Here is a 19,331-nt window from a genome sequence, read left to right as displayed (position 1 = left end):
TCGTTAAATGGTACAGTGTACAGTGTCGGTTCACTCAGGCGTAATCAGGACTCTTAATATTCCAACCATTGATCAAAACTAACATTTCATCAATAGTAATATTTTTTAATAGCCTCTGATCAGGCAGCGGAGGCAGAAGTCGGCAGCTGAGAATTTAACAAGTTTCTTTTTGTGAAGGAACATCATCCATCAGCCCAGAGGAAACGTCCTTCACGCACACGTGTTTGCAAGCAGAAGATGTCTGTCTCGATGTGTTTGTCAAACAGATGTGATGTTCACACAGTCAGGAGACAATCGATATCTCCAGAGTCTCGGCACTTTCTTTCTGCCTTCCTGCTCATCCGCTCTGAAATCCTCTCTAAACAGATCCGGACTGAAAAAGAGACACGGCGACAGGTCAGAGCGGTCACGATGGCAGCCGTACGGTTAGCCTTTACTCTCAAAACACAGGCCTAAATGTAGGATTTATGCATTTAACATAAACGAATAAACTGAACGTGATGCACATCTGTCATGATGAAGCATCATTAACCTTACGAGAGCGTGAACGCCGAGAGACGAGGTGCTTCTCCTCGACAGCAGTCAGATGAAACAGAGCCTCAGATGTTCTCGAGTCTGAGGAGTAAGTGCAGATGAAATGCGACTGTAATATCCTCGGAAAACTGATCTGAGAGCTGCTGCTTTGTGCTGAATGAAAGTGCTCCCCTTCCCCCCGAGCAAAGGCTTGACATTTTACCTTTGGAGGCGGATAACATCTCCAGCTCACGGCACAACTGAGGCCTGTTTTTAGCACCACAAAGACTGAAGTAGGATAACAGATTTATCATAATTACACAGCGATGGAAGACGAGGGAGAGAGAGAGAATGTGCTAAAGTGCTCAGGGGGAAAATTCCTGAAACTCTTTCCGTAACCGTAGTTTTTCCTTCTGAGAACGTCTGATAATCATCTTATTATAACTTTTATTCATCATGTCTGAATCAGCTGCTGATTTTGTGAATCAGTGGAAGTACACTTTTGGGGAAATTTAGATTTTTTAATGGTATTGAAAGAAAAGAGTCTCTTCTTGCTCACTGAGGCTGCTTTTATTTAATCAAAAATACAGTAAAAATTTTAAAATATTTTTACAGTGTAAATCAGCTGTTTTCTATGTGAATATATAGTAAAGTTTAATTTATTCCAGTGATCAAAGCTGAATTTTCAGCATCATTACTCCAGTCTTCAGTGTCACATGATCCTTCAGAAATCATTTTGATATGATGATTTGCTGCTCAAGAAACATTTATGATTATTATCAGTGTTATCAAACCACAAATAAACACTGTCTTCATCCTCAGCACGACATCTGATGATTTAGCAGTTCAAACTTGCTTTTGTTTCTGTTGTTGATTGTTTGTGTGTCTTTATTTACAATCACTGACACCTGATTTTAAATTTTGTGATTTAATTAAGGAAGTGTCCGTATACTCTCCGGCGCTGCAGTGACTCTAAATGTGATCCGTAGTTTGATTAAGATGTTTTATGAACAGCAGAAGCAGGTCACCATCTGTTTCCTGCTGGTGTCGCTTTCAGTCACACAGAGACATAATGAGAGAGATTAGTGTGTTTACTAAAACTACATTTCTAACTTTTCTGTTATAAAGTACAGAACACAGCTCTAATCTGATAAATGCAACTATAAGGCATGAAGATATTAAGATATAAACATGATTTTCTGTAAAGCTGCTTTGAAAAATGTGTTTTAATCAACTGATTTTGTTTCTGATTATCGTTTAAGGTGTGTTTCATTTAGTGATGTACCGATATATCGGCCATTTTTTTACAATTTAATTTTTTTAAAAACAGCCGTTGATCAGGGCCGATTATATCCTGTCAATCAAAAGTGGTGGAAAGACTTCAACTAATACTGTTTGTGAAGAAAATCTTGTGTTGAATTTAGGGCTGTCGAAATTAACGCGACAATAACGGATTAACGGTTAAAAATCAAGCAGCAATCTCTATTTGACCCTCTGAATCTCCCGTAGTTCAAGCCAAAGTTTTCCCCTAAATTAAACAGCAATAATTCCAATAATCCTAAAGAGCTTTGTGCGTTTTTACTTCAGACAAGAAACAAAGTCTCAGCTTTAAAATTATGTCCATTTTATCACGAAATTCAAACACTAAATGGCGTTTTGGCGCTCTTAAATGTGACGTCTCAGTTCGTGTTACCGCCTCAGTTAAAGCAGCAGCGCGGGACTTTTCCTTTTGTTTTAAGATAATATAGCAGGAAAACACATAAAAAGGTATGTTTAAAGATACAGAAGAACTTACTGAAATGAATCATGCCTCATATAATCGCTCAATCAGTGTTTTAACCGCGGAAAGACGTCAATAAAACAGCATCGTCTTATTTACCTCAGGAAAGTTCGTTAGTTAGGCGAACTTATTTACTGTCAATTATATATGTATGTTTGTTTGAATAATTTTGCCATGTTTATGAAAACTACCTTATGTGCAGCTGAGCTGTAAACAAACAACCCAAGTGTGATTATTATATCTGAAAATAAATAGCAGTTGAACATGGGTTCTGTTGTTAATTATTAACCTCTAATATTATAGTAATGTGTCTAATAAGTATAATTTACTTTATTAGTTGTGAGAGATTTTTTCCTTAAAGGGATAGTTCACCCAAAAATGAAAATTATCCCATGATTTACACACCCTCAAGCCGTACTATAAGTGTATATGACTGTCTTCTTTCAGACGAACACAATCGGAGATATATTTAAAAATATCCTTAATCCTCAAGGTTTATAATGGTAATGAATGTCTGCCTAAATTTTTTAAGAAAAAAATACGACTCCAGGGTAAACTTCTGCAACATAGTACACAATGACATGACTTTCTATACTATATTTCATATATTTCTATACGGAAGCTCATAATTTTGCTCTATAAAGTTTTAAATAAGGATGCTTGTCTTACACAAACGCATCAATTCACTTCAGAAGGCCTTTATTAACCCACTATGGATTCATTTTTTATGGATGGATGCACTTTTTTTGTCTTCAAAATGCGGCCCCCCCCATTCACTGCCATTATAAACTTTGGAGGACTAAGGATATTTTTTAAATACATCTCTGATTGTGTTCGTCTGAAAGAAGATAGAAATGATTTAGTGCCTCTAAACGGCGTGTGTGTCATTAACAGATTCACACGGAGCTGCATGTGATCTCACATTCACACATTAACACCTCAAATTCAGCAGGAGAAGATAATGATCCACTCAGACTGACAGAGCAGCAACAAGCTTTGTGTTGCACTTATCGCCATCGTTTTGATTATGGATTTGTGTGCGTTCATGCAAATGGAGGCAGGAGAGAGCGATAAATTATTGGCGATATTCCGTAATTCCTTGCATAATTCATTTCCACAATAATTCACACCCTCATGGACGATCTCCGTCCATTACATTCAGATGTGGTCAGATGAGATGCATTTTGTTTCATTTATTTATTTTACATTCTTTATCCAGAGTTAAGTCAGAGCTTAAAGCAGCTAAAACACAGAAAATAACAGAATCAGTGATGCAAACTTCATTATCAAATATTAGATAAATTCAGATTCTGCTGTAAAGCAGCTCTACAGGACACAATAGCTTCAATGTTGATTCAGTTCAGTTCAATAACTGCAAAATTCGCCAGTTATGAAATTCGAATCAATTGCAGCTCTATATTTTACATCAAATTATACATTATAATTATGACATCTTCTGTTGAAATGTCATTCAGTTCATTCTATAAATAAAATATAATAAATTATTAACTTTTAATTTTAACTTATTAACTTGTTTTAATGACCAAAAACATAATATTTATCTATCTCACATTTTGTGTCACTACATGATTTTCCCCTTAATGGAAAAGGACAATTATTTTATTTTATTTTATTTTATTTTATTTTATTTTATTTTATTTTATTTTATTTTATTTTATTTTATTTTATTTTATTAATGAATGAATGAATTAAATTTGTATTTTTATTTATTTGTTTATGTTTATATGTTTTCTGTTTATTGCTGTAAAATAATTAAATCACATATTTATATATATATATTTTTAATTTTAGTTATTTTAGTACATCAAGATGAACTAAATTAAATGGGAAATGTTGCCTGAAATAAAAAAAAATTAAGTTTTCTATATTTTAATTTATTGTATTTAGTTTGCTTATTTTAATTCAAGCATGGTTCTTATCATTAACTAATACTGAAATAAAAATTAAACCTAAATAGCAATATTTAAAAAAAAGCAAAAAACTAATAAATTGACAAAAGCACATAATGAAATGACTAAAAATTAAACTGAAAATATAAAAATAAAAGCTCATTTGAAATGTTCAGTGAGAGTGCAGATGTTTGACTGACGGCGCACTGGGAGTTTCCTCATTAATTGGATGTTTCGTGTCCAGATGCTGTTTTCTCTCTCTGACGCTGGTGTGTGTAAGCGAGAAGCATGAAGATGAAGCCTGTCTGTCTCTGTCTGTCTGTCTGCAGGTGGGATCTTCGAGTCGATAGAGAGCGGCCCGTCTGGACCAGAAGAACTGGCCTTTAAATTTGCACTGAACACCATCAACAGGAACCGAACGCTTCTGCCCAACACAACCCTCACGTACGACATCCAGAGAATCAACGTCTTCGACAGTTTCGAGGCGTCCAGGAAAGGTGGGAGAGCTTTCTTCTCACCTCAAACGTGTTTAAACGCTCATGTACTTTCCTTTTTTCTTTCCCAGGCTGCCCTATTTTTCTGCGCTTTGTCATTTCAAACCCGAAGCTTCAGCACTGGCCTCATTTGTAATTTTAATGACCCTTTTTTCTCAGGCTGCTTTCAGACGCGACGGTTACGGTGGAATGGAAAGTGAAATTGGGCTCAATTTAGAGGAATAGCATGTGAGGTGCTTTTGCTGTCAGAGAACATCCAGTTTAAAACGGAGACTGAGATGAAATGGACAAATACAAGCGCCTCATTTGAATTTGTGCATTAGTGACCTCGACTGCTGTGGAAACTGTGTTTTTACCAAAAAATACAATGGAAAGAGAGGGAGAAGCGTCTCTTTTCTGTGTCTGTTCAGACAGTATGTTGGAATAAATTCTGTCATCATTTACTCACCAAACCCAAACACAACATGAGTAGATGCTGATTTATACTGTCAAACTCTAAAAAGAGCAAAAAAATCACCTCAGAATTATATGATCGCTTTGTGTGAGAAACAGACCCAAATTTAAAGAAAGTTCTGGTACTACAAATTCACCTGGATAATGAAACACATTAAATGTCAGTAAACAATATAAAATACATAAAATAAAATACACACTTTTCAAAATAAAGCCTAAAAATGATGTATTTACTGAAACCACTACATAAGAATGTACATATTTGAAAATAAAAATCAATAAAATAAAAAAGTTATTATTAAGAATATTTGTAAATTAAAATAAAAATGTAAATATTTATAAATAATCATCAAGAATGTAAACATTTGTAAATAAAATGTAAATATTTGCAAATAATATCCAAGAATGTAAATTAGAATGTAAATATCTGTAAATAAAACATAAATATTTATAAATAATGGAAATATTTGTTTAAAAAGTAAATATTTGTAAATATTGATCAAGAATGAAAATATTTGTACAAATTTAAATATTTGTAAATAAAAATGTAAATACTTGTAAATAATCAAGAATGGAAATATTTGTTAAAAAACAAAACAAAAAAGGCAAATATTTGTAAATACAACACAAAATGTAAATAATAATCAAATCATGTAAATATTTGTAAATAATAATGAAAAATGTTAATAATTATAAAAAACAACCAAGAATGTAAATATATTTTCTGGCGAGCAGCGTTTGATTGGTCCTGTGTTCTTTTCTGCTGTCCAATCACTAGCCTGCGAGCAGCTCTCCCTGGGCGTGGCAGCGATCTTCGGCCCCTCCCACAGCTCGTCAGCCAATGCGGTGCAGTCGATCTCCAACGCTCTGGGCGTCCCTCACATTCAGACCCGCTGGAAGCATCAGGTGTCGGATAACAGAGACTCGTATTATGTCAGTCTGTATCCGGACTTCTCCTCGCTCAGCCGGGCCATACTGGACCTCGTGCACTTCTTCAGGTGGAGGATGGTCACGGTGGTGTACGACGACAGCACCGGTGAGTACATCAACCAATCACATTCTCCGCCGATGAGCCCACTGGGAAACTAGGGAATACTACATCAGTGTGCTGCATACTGCTTTTTAATAATAGTTCGTGAAACGGTACACAGTATGATATTCTGGATTCGTCCAGAAATACATATGCTTTTTATTGTTTTTTTATATTTTTATTTCTTCTAAATATTTTTAATCCAGCTGAGTGTAAATCATTTGGGTAATTTTGATATATATATATATATATATATATATATATATATATATATATATATATATATATATATATAATGCAAATATTTAGTTATATATTTTATTAGGTTATATAACTTTTATATTTAGCATATATATTTAACACACACACCACATATATATATATATATATATATATATATATATATATATATATATATATATATATATATATATATATATAAACTTTTAAAATACATATTTGTCACTCAGGAAGGCTGTTTAATATCACTATTGAGGACAAAAAAATGACAAATAAAAAAGTTCAAGAATTTATAAATAAAAATTAAGAATGTAAAATATTGTAAATAAAAATCAAAAGTTTAAACATTTGAAATATACATATATATATATATATATATATATATATATATATATATATATATATATTGTATAATATATTTATAAAATAAATATATTATACACAAATAGTTTTGTGTATATTATTTGGATTATTTCTACTTTAAAAAAAATAAAAATAAAAAATGTTGTCACTCTGAAAATGTTTAAAATTATTATTTTGGACAAAAATATTCTAAATATCACAGGACCTAAAATACACATTTTTAATTTTCATTTCTTCTAAATATTTTTAATTCAGCTTAGTGTATATATATATATATTATTTATACCTTTTTAAAAATATATTTGTCACTCAGGAAGGCTGTTTAAAATTACTATTGAGGACAAAAAAATACAAATAAAAAAAGTTAAAGAATTTATAAATGAAAATCAAAAATATAAATATTTGTAAATAAAAATATATATAATAATTAGTAAATAAAAATAAAGAGTTTAAACACTTGGTGAAAAAAATAAAAAATATAAATAGTTTTGTGTATATTATTTAGATTATTTATACTTTTTAAATTATTATTGAGGACAAAAATAAAATACATGACCTAAAATACACATTTTCCCTTATTTAATATGTTTTTGTTTATATTTCTTCTAAAAATTTTTAATACAGCTTACTGTAAATTATTTGGATTATTTAATCTTTTTAAAATATATATTTATCACTCAGGAAGACTTTTTAAAATTACTTTTGAGGACAAAAATATTACAAATATTACAGGACCTAAAATACACATTTTCGCGTATGCATATATGTTAATTTTAACCTAAAATCTCCATGTTAAATAAATAAAAAGAAAACAGAAGTCCATTTATCAGCTACCTAGTAGGTCATCTGGGTGTTTTATGCTTATAGAAAATTAGCATAATGTGCACCAGTGAATAATTCATTAGACTGATTAAACCAAGTCTAGAGAACCTTAAAAATAGAGCAGGTGTTGTTCGATTTATTTGAGAAGAATAGCATTCATGATTATAAGCGATCCGTTCATTTGCTTACAGTCGTATCAGCGGCGCTACAGATATCACTCACTCGCGCCAAACGCCTCATGAATCACACCGCGCCGTTTCAGTCATTAGTCTTTTCTAATTAATAGAAAGAATTTTATTACGTTCTCCAAGCGTTTTGCCTGTAATCACGCAAATTGAATCAAACCGGGAGCTGGAATCATTTGTTTTAATTACGCATTCAGCCGCGGCTCCCGCTGTTGGCAAATCAAACGGGCCCCGGCGTGTGTAAACATGAGCACCGGCCACCGTGACGCTGGGATTCAGACTCGATTCAGTGTTTATTAGTGACCCCGAGGCGTCCACATCAAACACGTATTTTTAGAAAACACTGGCAGCCGTCTGCGGTCGCTCCGCGCGAGAGCTCGATGTGTGAAAGGAGATTAGCCTGTTCTTGTGTGCGGAGACGCCGCTCGTGCTCAGAAATACACGCGGCGTGGGCTGAGCAGCATCTCTGTGTTTCTGCAGGCCTGTGGAGGTTTAGACGCTGTGTTCTGTGTGATGTGCTGCTTCACGTCAGGGGTCGCGGTCATCAGTGAACAAAACGTGTTCTTTCAATGGATGTTCTGTATTTTAATTCAATAATGTTTTTTCTTTAATACTTTGTAATTTGAGGGCATTTCATTGTGCTAAAGAATATTCTCCTCTAAAACCATTTATTTCTATATAAAATAATACAAATATTAGAAAAAAAACTAATTTTCCCCCAATTTATGCAGTATTTAATGTGTGTGTGTGTGCGTGTGTGTGCGTGTGTGTGTGTGTGTGTGTGTGTGTGTGTGTTCTGAAGGCTTGATCTATTATTTTTTACTGCATCTTCTGCTAATGTCCTCAATCTCACCTAGAGTAGTAAAGGAGGCAGTTGCCAGGCGACCATTAGTTACCCGTTGTTAAGGTCACATGAAGCCTCTGCGCAGCCCCTCCCTCTGAGTATCCCAGGATGCTCTGCTGCAATGAGACGAGTCCCAGCGGAGCGACATCATGTCCACACATGTGATCAGATCACTTTATACCTGCCCAAGAAACACACACACACACACACACACACACACACACACACACACACACGCACACACACACACACACTGATCGTGACAAATTTTACTTTGCAGTGGAGTGTGTGTGTGTGTGTGTGTGTGTGTGTGTGTGTGTGTGTGTGTGTGTGTGTGTGTGTGTGTGAGATTCAGGACCGTTTATGTTTGACAGACTGTGAAGACAATTGCAGCTGATAAAATTTGTTAAAATGTTTAAATGTGCTTATTTTTCACAAAAATAATGTCACAATGCAAAAAAGCTTTATTTTATTTATGCAAAATATAATTTCACATTTTTTTCTTTATATTTGATGGTGAAATGTGAGATTGAGATGTTTTGGTGAGATTCACCCACACAGCATCAATCATCACACACACCTACATCAGACGAGCTGTCTGTCTCTCTTTTACACACACACACACACACACACACATCTGACCTGAACACTCCTACACACACTCGTCTCGTCTCGCCTGAACGAGTAGGTGAGATTCTCTTCCGCCTGTTTCCTCAGTGTCTCGTTCATTCACAGCTCTAGTTGAACCATCTCAAAGATTGTGTCTCATCATGTTATTTTAGTGTGTATGATGTGGGCGGTCACATGTTAATGAGCTCGCGGTGATGTCATAACCAGGCTGGTCAGGACACATCAAACTTTTTTTTGTCAGATCCATTTTCCGTGATTTGATCTCTTAAATATCATGCATTTCTCTTAAATAAGATGTGTTTCTCTTAAATAAACATGTGTTTTATTAAATAACATGCGTTTTTCTCTTAAATAAACATGCATGTTTCTTAAATAACATGAATTTCTCTTAAATAAACGTGAATTTCTCCTACATAAACATGCATGTTTCTTAAATAACATAAATTTCTCTTAAATAACATGAATTTCTCTTAAATAAACATGCATTTCTCTTAAATAACATGAATTTCTTTTTAATAAACATGCATGCTTCTTAAATAACATGAATTTCTCTTAAATAAACATGCATTTCTCTTAAATAAACATGCATTTCTCTTAAATAACATGAATTTCTCTTTAATAAACATGCATGCTTCTTAAATAACATGAATTTCTCTTAAATAACATGAATTTCTCTTAAATAAACGTGAATTTCTCCTACATAAACATGCATGTTTCTTAAATAACATAAATTTCTCTTAAATAACATGAATTTCTCTTAAATAAACATGCATTTCTCTTAAATAACATGAATTTCTCTTTAATAAACATGCATGCTTCTTAAATAACATGAATTTCTCTTAAATAAACATGCATTTCTCTTAAATAACATGAATTTCTCTTTAATAAACATGCATGCTTCTTAAATAACATGCATTTCTCTTAAATAACATGAATTTCTCTTTAATAAACATGCATGTTTCTTAAATAACATGAATTTCTGTTACATAAACATGCATTTCTCTTAAATCAAGATGCATTTCCCTTAAATAAACATGCATGTTTCTTAAATAACATGAATTTCTCTTAAATAAACATGCATGTTTCTTAAATAACATGAATTTATCTTAAATAAACATGCATGTTTCTTAAATAACATGAATTTCTCTTAAATAAACATGCATTCTCTTAAATAAACATGCATTTCCCTTAAATAAACATGCATGTTTCTTAAATAACATGAATTTCTCTTAAATAAACATGCATGTTTCTTAAATAACATGAATTTCTCTTAAATAAACATGCATGTTTCTTAAATAACATGAATTTCTCTTAAATAAACATGCATTCTCTTAAATAAACATGCATTTCCCTTAAATAAACATGCATGTTTCTTAAATAACATGAATTTCTCTTAAATAAACACGCATGTTTCTTAAATAACATAAATTTCTCTTAAATAAACGTGAATTTCTCCTACATAAACATGCATGTTTCTTAAATAACATGAATTTCTCTTTAATAAACATGCATGCTTCTTAAATATCATGAATTTCTCTTAAATAAACATGCATTTCTCTTAAATAACATGAATTTCTCTTTAATAAACATGCATGTTTCTTAAATAACATGAATTTCTCTTAAATAAACATGCATTTCTCTTAAATAACATGAATTTCTCTTTAATAAACATGCATGTTTCTTAAATAACATGAATTTCTCTTACATAAACATGCATTTCTCTTAAATCAAGATGCATTTCCCTTAAATAACCATGCATGTTTCTTAAATAACATGAATTTCTCTTAAATAAACAAGCATGTTTCTTAAATAACATAAATTTCTCTTAAATAAACGTGAATTTCTCCTACATAAACATGCATGTTTCTTAAATAACATGAATTTCTCTTAAATAAACATGCATGTTTCTTAAATAACATGAATTTCTCTTAAATAAACATGCATGCTTCTTAAATAACATGAATTTCTCTTAAATAAACATGCATTTCTCTTAAATAACATGAATTTCTCTTTAATAAACATGCATGCTTCTTAAATAACATGAATTTCTCTTAAATAAACATGCATTTCTCTTAAATAACATGAATTTCTCTTTAATAAACATGCATGTTTCTTAAATAACATGCATTTCTCTTAAATCAAGATGCATTTCCCTTAAATAAACATGCTTGTTTCTTAAATAACATGAATTTCTCTTAAATAAATGTGAATTTCTCTTAAATAAACATGAATTTCTTTTAAATAGACATGCATGTTTCTTAAATAACATGCATTTCTCTTAAATCAAGATGCATTTCCCTTAAATAAACATGCTTGTTTCTTAAATAACATGAATTTCTCTTAAATAAATGTGAATTTCTCTTAAATAAACATGAATTTCTTTTAAATAGACATGCATTTCTCTTATATAGACATGCATTTCCCTTAAATAAACATGCATGTTTCTGAAATCAAGATGCATTTCCCTTAAATAAACAAGCATGTTTCTTAAATAACATGAATTTCTCTTAAATAAACATGCATTTCTCTTAAATCAACGTGCATTTCTCTTAAATAAACATGCATGTTTCTTAAATAACATGAATTTCTCTTAAATAAACGTGAATTTCTCCTAAATAAACATGCATGTTTCTTAAATAACATGAATTTCTCTTAAATAAACGTGAATTTCTCCTAAATAAACATGCATGTTTCTTAAATAACATGAATTTCTTTTAAATAGACATGCATTTCTCTTAAATAAACACGCATGTTTCTGAAATCAACATGCATTTCCCTTAAATAAACATGCATGTTTCTGAAATCAAGATGCATTTCTCTTAAATAAACATGAATGTTTCTTAAATAACATGAATTTCTCTTAAATAAACATGCATTTCTCTTAAATAGACATGCATTTCTCTTAAATAAACACGTATGTTTCTGAAATCAACATGCATTTCCCTTAAATAAACATGCATGTTTCTGAAATCGACATGCATTTCCCTTAAATAAACATGCATGTTTCTTAAATAACATGAATTTCTCTTAAATCAACATGCATTTCCCTTAAATAAACATACGTTTTGTTAAATAACATGCCTTTCTCTTTAATAAACTTTCTGCACTAATCCACAGCACGTCTGATAGCCAGCGGTGAAGTAAAGTGTAAATCTCTAGATTGTTCTGTGGTGCAGAGGCGCTTTTTTGTGTGCATTGTGTGTTTGTGGGACATGCTGTCAGATATCGATCTGTTGTAGTGCTCTGTCAGCATTCTGCTGTCGTGTCCCCGCAGGTCTCATCCGCCTGCAGGAGCTCATTAAAGCTCCATCCAGATACAACATCCGCCTGAAGATCCGACAGCTCGCCGCAGACACCAAGGACGCCAAACCGCTGCTCAAAGAGATGAAGAAAGCCAAGGAGTTCCACGTTATCTTTGACTGCAGTCACGAGATGGCCGCATGGATACTCAAACAGGTGACCGTCCGTTTCATCCCGCCTGCAGACGACTGCTGAGACGTTTCTGATAAGTTCTGCTCGGAAAATTGAAAATTCCACCAATTTTTTGTTATGACAGCATCATTTTGATGACAGTTAAGCTCATTTCCCTCTCTGTAACCAGATGTTTTACTTTTTGAATTTGTTTGTAATTCTCATTATTCTCAGTGTTGTTCCTCGTTAGATTCTCGTTACAGTAATACAGCCAGAAACTTCTCGATGTAAGGGGATTCTTTCAGCCTGGATCATTCTTCTCATTTTTAGAGCCGTTTAATTCACGTCTTCAGTATGAACGATGATTGTTCGTCTCCTCCAATCATATTTCACATGTTAAATCTCAGTGTTAGAAATTCTATTAGTGTGACATTATTACAAAAGCCTCAAACCAAAATGGGAATGTAATTAAACGAGGCGTTTTGGCCGCAGGGCTTTAAGATCTCTGATTAAAGATGCAGCGCTGATGAAGCGTCTCTCACTTATTAAAAACGCTGCGCACTGATGGAGGTCTTTCTGAGGAGCCGATCATCTGCTCAGCCTTTTGTGTTCTCTGATCTGATTCCAGTTATAAACCTTCCCAGTGAACAGGGAACGTTCTGGCAAGGTTATCTCAACGTTACGAACAATCGTTCTTCCAGTAACTTTAATAGAACGTTCCTTTAATGTTATCTGATCTTTAATAATGTTCTCAAAACGTTCTGGCAAGGTTCTCTCAATGTTATGAACAAACGTTCTTCCAGTAACGTTAATAGAACGTTCCTTCAATGTTATCTGATCTTTAATAATGTTCTCAAAACGTTCTGGCAATGTTCTCTCAATGTTATGAACATACATTTGTCTAGTAACGTTAATAGAACGTTCCTTCAATGTTATCTGATCTTTAATAATGTTCTCAAAACGTTCTGTCAAGGTTATCTCAACGTTATGAACAAACATTTGTCTAGTAACGTTAATAGAATGTTCCTTCAATGTTATCTGATCTTTAATAATGTTCTCAAAACGTTCTGGCAAGGTTTTCTCAATGTTATGAACAAACATTTGTCTAGTAACATTAATAGAACGTTCGTTCAAAGTTATCTGGCCTTTAATAATGTTCTCAGAATGTTCTGGCAAGGTTATCTCAACGTTATGAACAAACATTTGTCTAGTAACGTTAATAGAATGTTCCTTCAATGTTATCTGATCTTTAATAATGTTCTCAAAACGTTCTGGCAAGGTTCTCTCAATGTTATGAACAAACATTTGTCTAGTAACATTAATGGAACGTTCGTTCAAAGTTATCTGGCCTTTAATAATGTTCTCAAAACGTTCTGGCAAGGTTCTCTCAATGTTATGAACAAACATTTGTCTAGTAACGTTAATAGAACGTTCCTTCAATGTTATCTGATCTTTAATAATGTTCTCAAAACGTTCTAGCAAGGTTCTCTCAATGTTATGAACAAACATTTGTCTAGTAACGTTAATAGAACGTTCCTTCAATGTTATCTGATCTTTAATAATGTTCTCAAAACGTTCTAGCAAGGTTCTCTCAATGTTATGAACAAACATTTGTCTAGTAACGTTAATAGAACGTTCCTTCAATGTTATCTGATCTTTAATAATGTTCTCAAAACGTTCTAGCAAGGTTCTCTCAATGTTATGAACAAACATTTGTCTAGTAACGTTAATAGAACGTTCCTTCAATGTTATCTGATCTTTAATAATGTTCTCAAAACGTTCTAGCAAGGTTCTCTCAACGTTATGAACAAACATTTGTCTAGTAACGTTAATAGAACGTTCCTTCAATGTTATCTGATCTTTAATAATGTTCTCAAAACGTTCTGGCAAGGTTATCTCAACGTTATGAACAAACATTTGTCTAGTAACGTTAATAGAACGTTCCTTCAATGTTATCTGATTTTTAATAATGTTCTCAGAACGTTCTGGCAAGGTTCTCTCAATGTTATGAACAAACATTTGTCTAGTAACGTTAATAGAACGTTCCTTCAATGTTATCTGATCTTTAATAATGTTCTCAAAACGTTAGAACAAAAACATTATATAAACATCATACTTGTGCGCTCGTATAACGTTTTTTAAATGTTTCTACTTGTTTCAGAATGTTCAGAGAACATTCAAAAGTAACGTTCCCATAATGTTTGAAGAATGATAAAATGCAACGTTAACATTTGTATAACCAAGAAATGTTTTAAAAACATTTAAAAATGGTTGTTTTGAACATTCAGAAAAAAATTCAGAAATAACGTTTCCATAACTTAATAAAAACGTTAGCAAAATATTCTTTGAACATATTTTGTTAGCTGGGTTTATATGTGGGTGAATCTCTACAGTAATGTGAGAAACGTATTTTTAGAGATCATAGTATTTGTTGTGCTAAATTTAATTTATGGTAATTTAAATTACAATTATATTGCAGTTATGAGAATATAAAGAGAATCCTTACTGGGAAAAATGAGAGTTATAAAAAATCTCAAAGTTTGTGGTGCTTGATTCTCAGGAAAATAATCTCATAAAAATCTGTAAAATGTTATTTTTTGTTTTATTTTCTTTTGTATTTGGTGAAATATGAACCATTCATGTTTTTATTATTTAATTTTTTTTATTTTTCCGCAGGCTCTTTCAATGGGAATGGTGACTGAATACTATCATTACATCTTTACAACTCTGGTGAGACACACACACACACACACACACACACACACACACATTGTTCACAGAGGAGAATATTGAATCTTTTATTTCAGAATCTGACTTAAAGCTCCATTTTCAGGTGACCTGGTGTCATTTTGATTCATGTTAAAATCGTAGATGTAATTCTTGTTTTTGTGAGTCACGGCGCATCGATAAGAATCTGATGGAGTCTAAAAGCACTCAAGTCTTTGCTGGAGAGTTTTGAAAGAGGAACTTTGAACCCATCTCAGATTCGGCTGCCGTCAGAAGCCCTCTGGAGTTTTGATCCGTTCAAAGAAAAAGAGTCTCAGATCCGCCTGATTCGTCCTGTGTGACTCATGAAGCTTTGATTCACTGACCGTCTGTCTGAACTCTGAACACACGCTCTTACTCTGTGCTCCTGTGAGGTTTATATGGATATAATATTATGTTATTGTATTTCAGCTTTAGCACAAATGTTTTCACAGTTTTAGTTAAACAGATGTTGATTATAAGTGTGTTTCCGCAGGATCTGTTTGCTCTGGATATGGAGCCGTATCGGTTCAGCGGAGTGAACATGACCGGTTTCCGCATCCTGAACACGGAGAGTCCGCAGGTGTCGTCCATCATTGAGAAATGGTCTATGGAGCGACTGCAGGCGCCGCCCAAACCCGACTCGGGCCTGCTGGACGGATTCATGACGGTGTGTGTGTTCATTACACTGCTGTGTGTGTGTGAATCCTGAAGAGAGAGTGATGCTTCCCGTTTGAAAGATCTTTATGCGTCTTTGTGCTTACTTCTTGCTTTCGTTCTGTTCTGCTTTCTCAGACAGACTCAGAGTGTGTGTGTGTGTGTGTGTGTGTGTGTGTGTGTCTCTAGTGTGAAGTGTTTGATTGGTTCTGAGAAGCCTTGAACAAACAGACGACGGCTCAAGAAACACAGTTTAAAGAGTCAGAAACCACAAGCTGCTAAACCTGAGTGTGTGTGTGTGTGAGAGTGTGTGTGTGTGTGTGTGTCAGCAGTTTCACATAAAATCAATCAGTGATTCAGAGAAGTTTATTGCGTTTGGGATGTTAAACGTTTCTTCCGAGCTGGAAAAGCCCAGAGTCGTTCGGATATTAAGCGAATCTCCCGGAGGAATCTGCTCTCAAACCCGACTCAAATCTGCACTAAATCATCTCGCCGGCTGAACTATTATTAATATCAGAAGATAAAGGACTCGGCTAAATAATAAATAACCGATCTGAGGCTGGAGACGTGAGCTGATGAAGCGCTTCATTAGAATTACGGATGTTTATGACTTTCTCTCGGAGAAATGTTCGTCTGGCCTCATTTGCATGAGTAAAGCTGCTCTTCAGATGTAATCAGACGGACGGATAATGGAATTCATTAGCAGGAGGGCTATTACTTATCCTTCAGGATGAGTTCAGTGTGTGCGGCTGTAGTTCACTTGCGGTTTGTTGCTATCGTTTAAAAACAAAGAGATGAAATAACTGATGTGAGATCAGATGATTAATCTATAATGATGTGTTAACCCTATAAAGCCTGCTGTATTATATTTCATACACACATTTCCAAATGATCAAAACTTATCATACTACATACTTAACTCTCTATATGAGCCATGAAACCTGATGTATCAAATATGATACTCTACAAAAAAATTTTTTTTTTCATATTTTGTCTAAATGTTCAATAAACGGCTCTGTTTGTTATTTCATCTGTCGGGCTTCACAGGGTAAAATGATGTCAGTTCTGATGCTGGAGTGTTCTGCTGTTGCTATGGTGACACTCTTCCGTCTGTTTGCCGGCGAGTGAAAAAACACAATCTGGCAACTTTTGAAAACGCATTCCTGATCAGATATGCTGATGAGTTAAAACTGATTTTAATATTTTTATTAAGTTAAAACTAGGTGTGTGTTTCACTGAAACTCAAGAGAGAGAATTTCCTCTTTCACCTGCTCTCTCTCTCTCTCTCTCTCTCTCTATCATCTTGACAACCATTGCTGCCAGTGAGGCGGGGTTGCCTTGGAAACGGTTGCTCGTGTGGTGAATCTCTGTTGCTAGCGTGCGGCAGGAGGGCTGTGATGGGACGAGGGTCGCCACAGCGATTTCAGTCCATTTGGGAGAATGTGTGCTGTGATTTATGGCTGCAGAGAGCGATTGGTTATAATTAAACACTGTAGTGATGAAGAGCTCATCATCATCATCATCATCATCTGTCAGAGATCAGCTCGACGCGCGCACACACACACACACGGCTGATTCTAACATGTCACACACATGCAGATGTCACAACACTGTAGAATCATCTCCAGTTCTTCTGTCTGAGCTGGAAGCCATCATTAGCTCAGTAACACACACACACACACACACACACACACACACACACACACACACACATTATCCACAAGACCAGTAATGAGAGCAGCAGCATCCTCTTAATAACAGTGTGTGTGTTTAGATTGTCATTCACTCAATCTATTTGTGAGCCTGAAGGATCTCTCACACTAATTGGGACGTGTGTGTGTGTGTGTGTGTGTGTGTGTGTGTGTGTTTGTGAGTTTGTTTATATATACCAGTTTATTGTTTATATTACCAGCCACCGGTCCCCACAATGTAAATTAATTAATAAAAATATTAAATTATGTTTTTGTGAGAAAATAAAGTTTTCCTGTGATGGTTAGGTTTAGGGTAGGGGGATAGAAAGTACGGTTTGTACAGTATAAAATGCATTGCGGCCTATGGAAAGACTCCACAATTCACAAAAACAAACGTGTGTGTGTGTGTGTGTGTGTGTGTGTGTGTGTGTGTGTGTGTGTGTGTGTGTGTGTGTGTGTGTGTGTGTGTGTTTACATATTTTCGTCTCCTTTTGAGTTGAAATTTCTCCAGATGTCCCCACAAGACCAGTAAAATCTGACAGAACCTTTTTGCGTGGACATCATCACAAAACATAAACACACAAACACACACACTCACTCACACACTCACACACACACTCATTCACACACACACTCATTCACACACACACTCATTCACACACACACTCACTCACTCACACACTCACACTCACTCACTCATTCACTCACACACACACACAGTCACTCACACACACACTCACTCACACACTCATTCACTCACTCACTCACACACTCATTCACTCACTCATTCACTCACACACACACTCATTCACACACACACTCATTCACACACACACTCATTCACACACACACTCACTCACACACTCACACTCACACACACTCATTCACACACACACTCACACACTCACTCACTCACACACTCACACTCACTCACTCATTCACTCACACACACACTCATTCACACACACACTCATTCACTCACACACTCACACACTCACTCACTCACACACTCACTCACTCACACACTCACACTCACTCACTCACTCACTCACACACACACTCATTCACACACACACTCATTCACACACACACTCACACACTCACTCACTCACACACTCACACTCACTCACTCACTCACTCACACACACACATTCACTCACACACACACTCACGCACTCATTCACTCACACTCACACTCATTCACTCACTCACACACACACACACTCACTCACTCACTCACACACACACTCATTCACACACACACTCATTCACACACACACTCACACACTCACTCACTCACACACTCACACTCACTCACTCATTCACTCACACACACACTCATTCACACACACACTCATTCACACACACACTCACACACTCACTCACTCACACACTCACACTCACTCACTCACTCACTCACACACACACATTCACTCACACACACACTCACGCACTCATTCACTCACACTCATTCACTCACTCACACACACACACACTCACTCACTCACTCACACACACACACACTCACTCACTCACTCACATACTCACACACACACTCATTCA

At 34.6% G+C, this 19,331-nt stretch overlaps 1 protein-coding gene across 1 annotated transcript in view; it reads left to right on the top strand.

Annotated features, from left to right (window-relative positions):
- Positions 1–6,079: 6,079 nt before the first annotated feature.
- Positions 6,080–19,331, top strand: part of LOC137023732 (glutamate receptor ionotropic, kainate 2) — a 36,710-nt gene continuing 23,458 nt past the window's right edge. The window contains exons 1-4 of the mRNA XM_067390780.1: positions 6,080–6,186; positions 12,539–12,720; positions 15,352–15,405; positions 15,917–16,090. Coding sequence (XP_067246881.1) covers positions 6,156–6,186; positions 12,539–12,720; positions 15,352–15,405; positions 15,917–16,090 — 441 coding nt within the window. The 5' untranslated portion in view covers positions 6,080–6,155. The remainder of the gene's footprint in view (positions 6,187–12,538; positions 12,721–15,351; positions 15,406–15,916; positions 16,091–19,331) is intronic.

Source organism: Chanodichthys erythropterus, chromosome 8, assembly GCF_024489055.1.
Source record: "Chanodichthys erythropterus isolate Z2021 chromosome 8, ASM2448905v1, whole genome shotgun sequence".
NCBI lineage: Eukaryota > Metazoa > Chordata > Actinopteri > Cypriniformes > Xenocyprididae > Chanodichthys > Chanodichthys erythropterus.
This window is presented reverse-complemented; position numbering and strand designations above follow the sequence as displayed.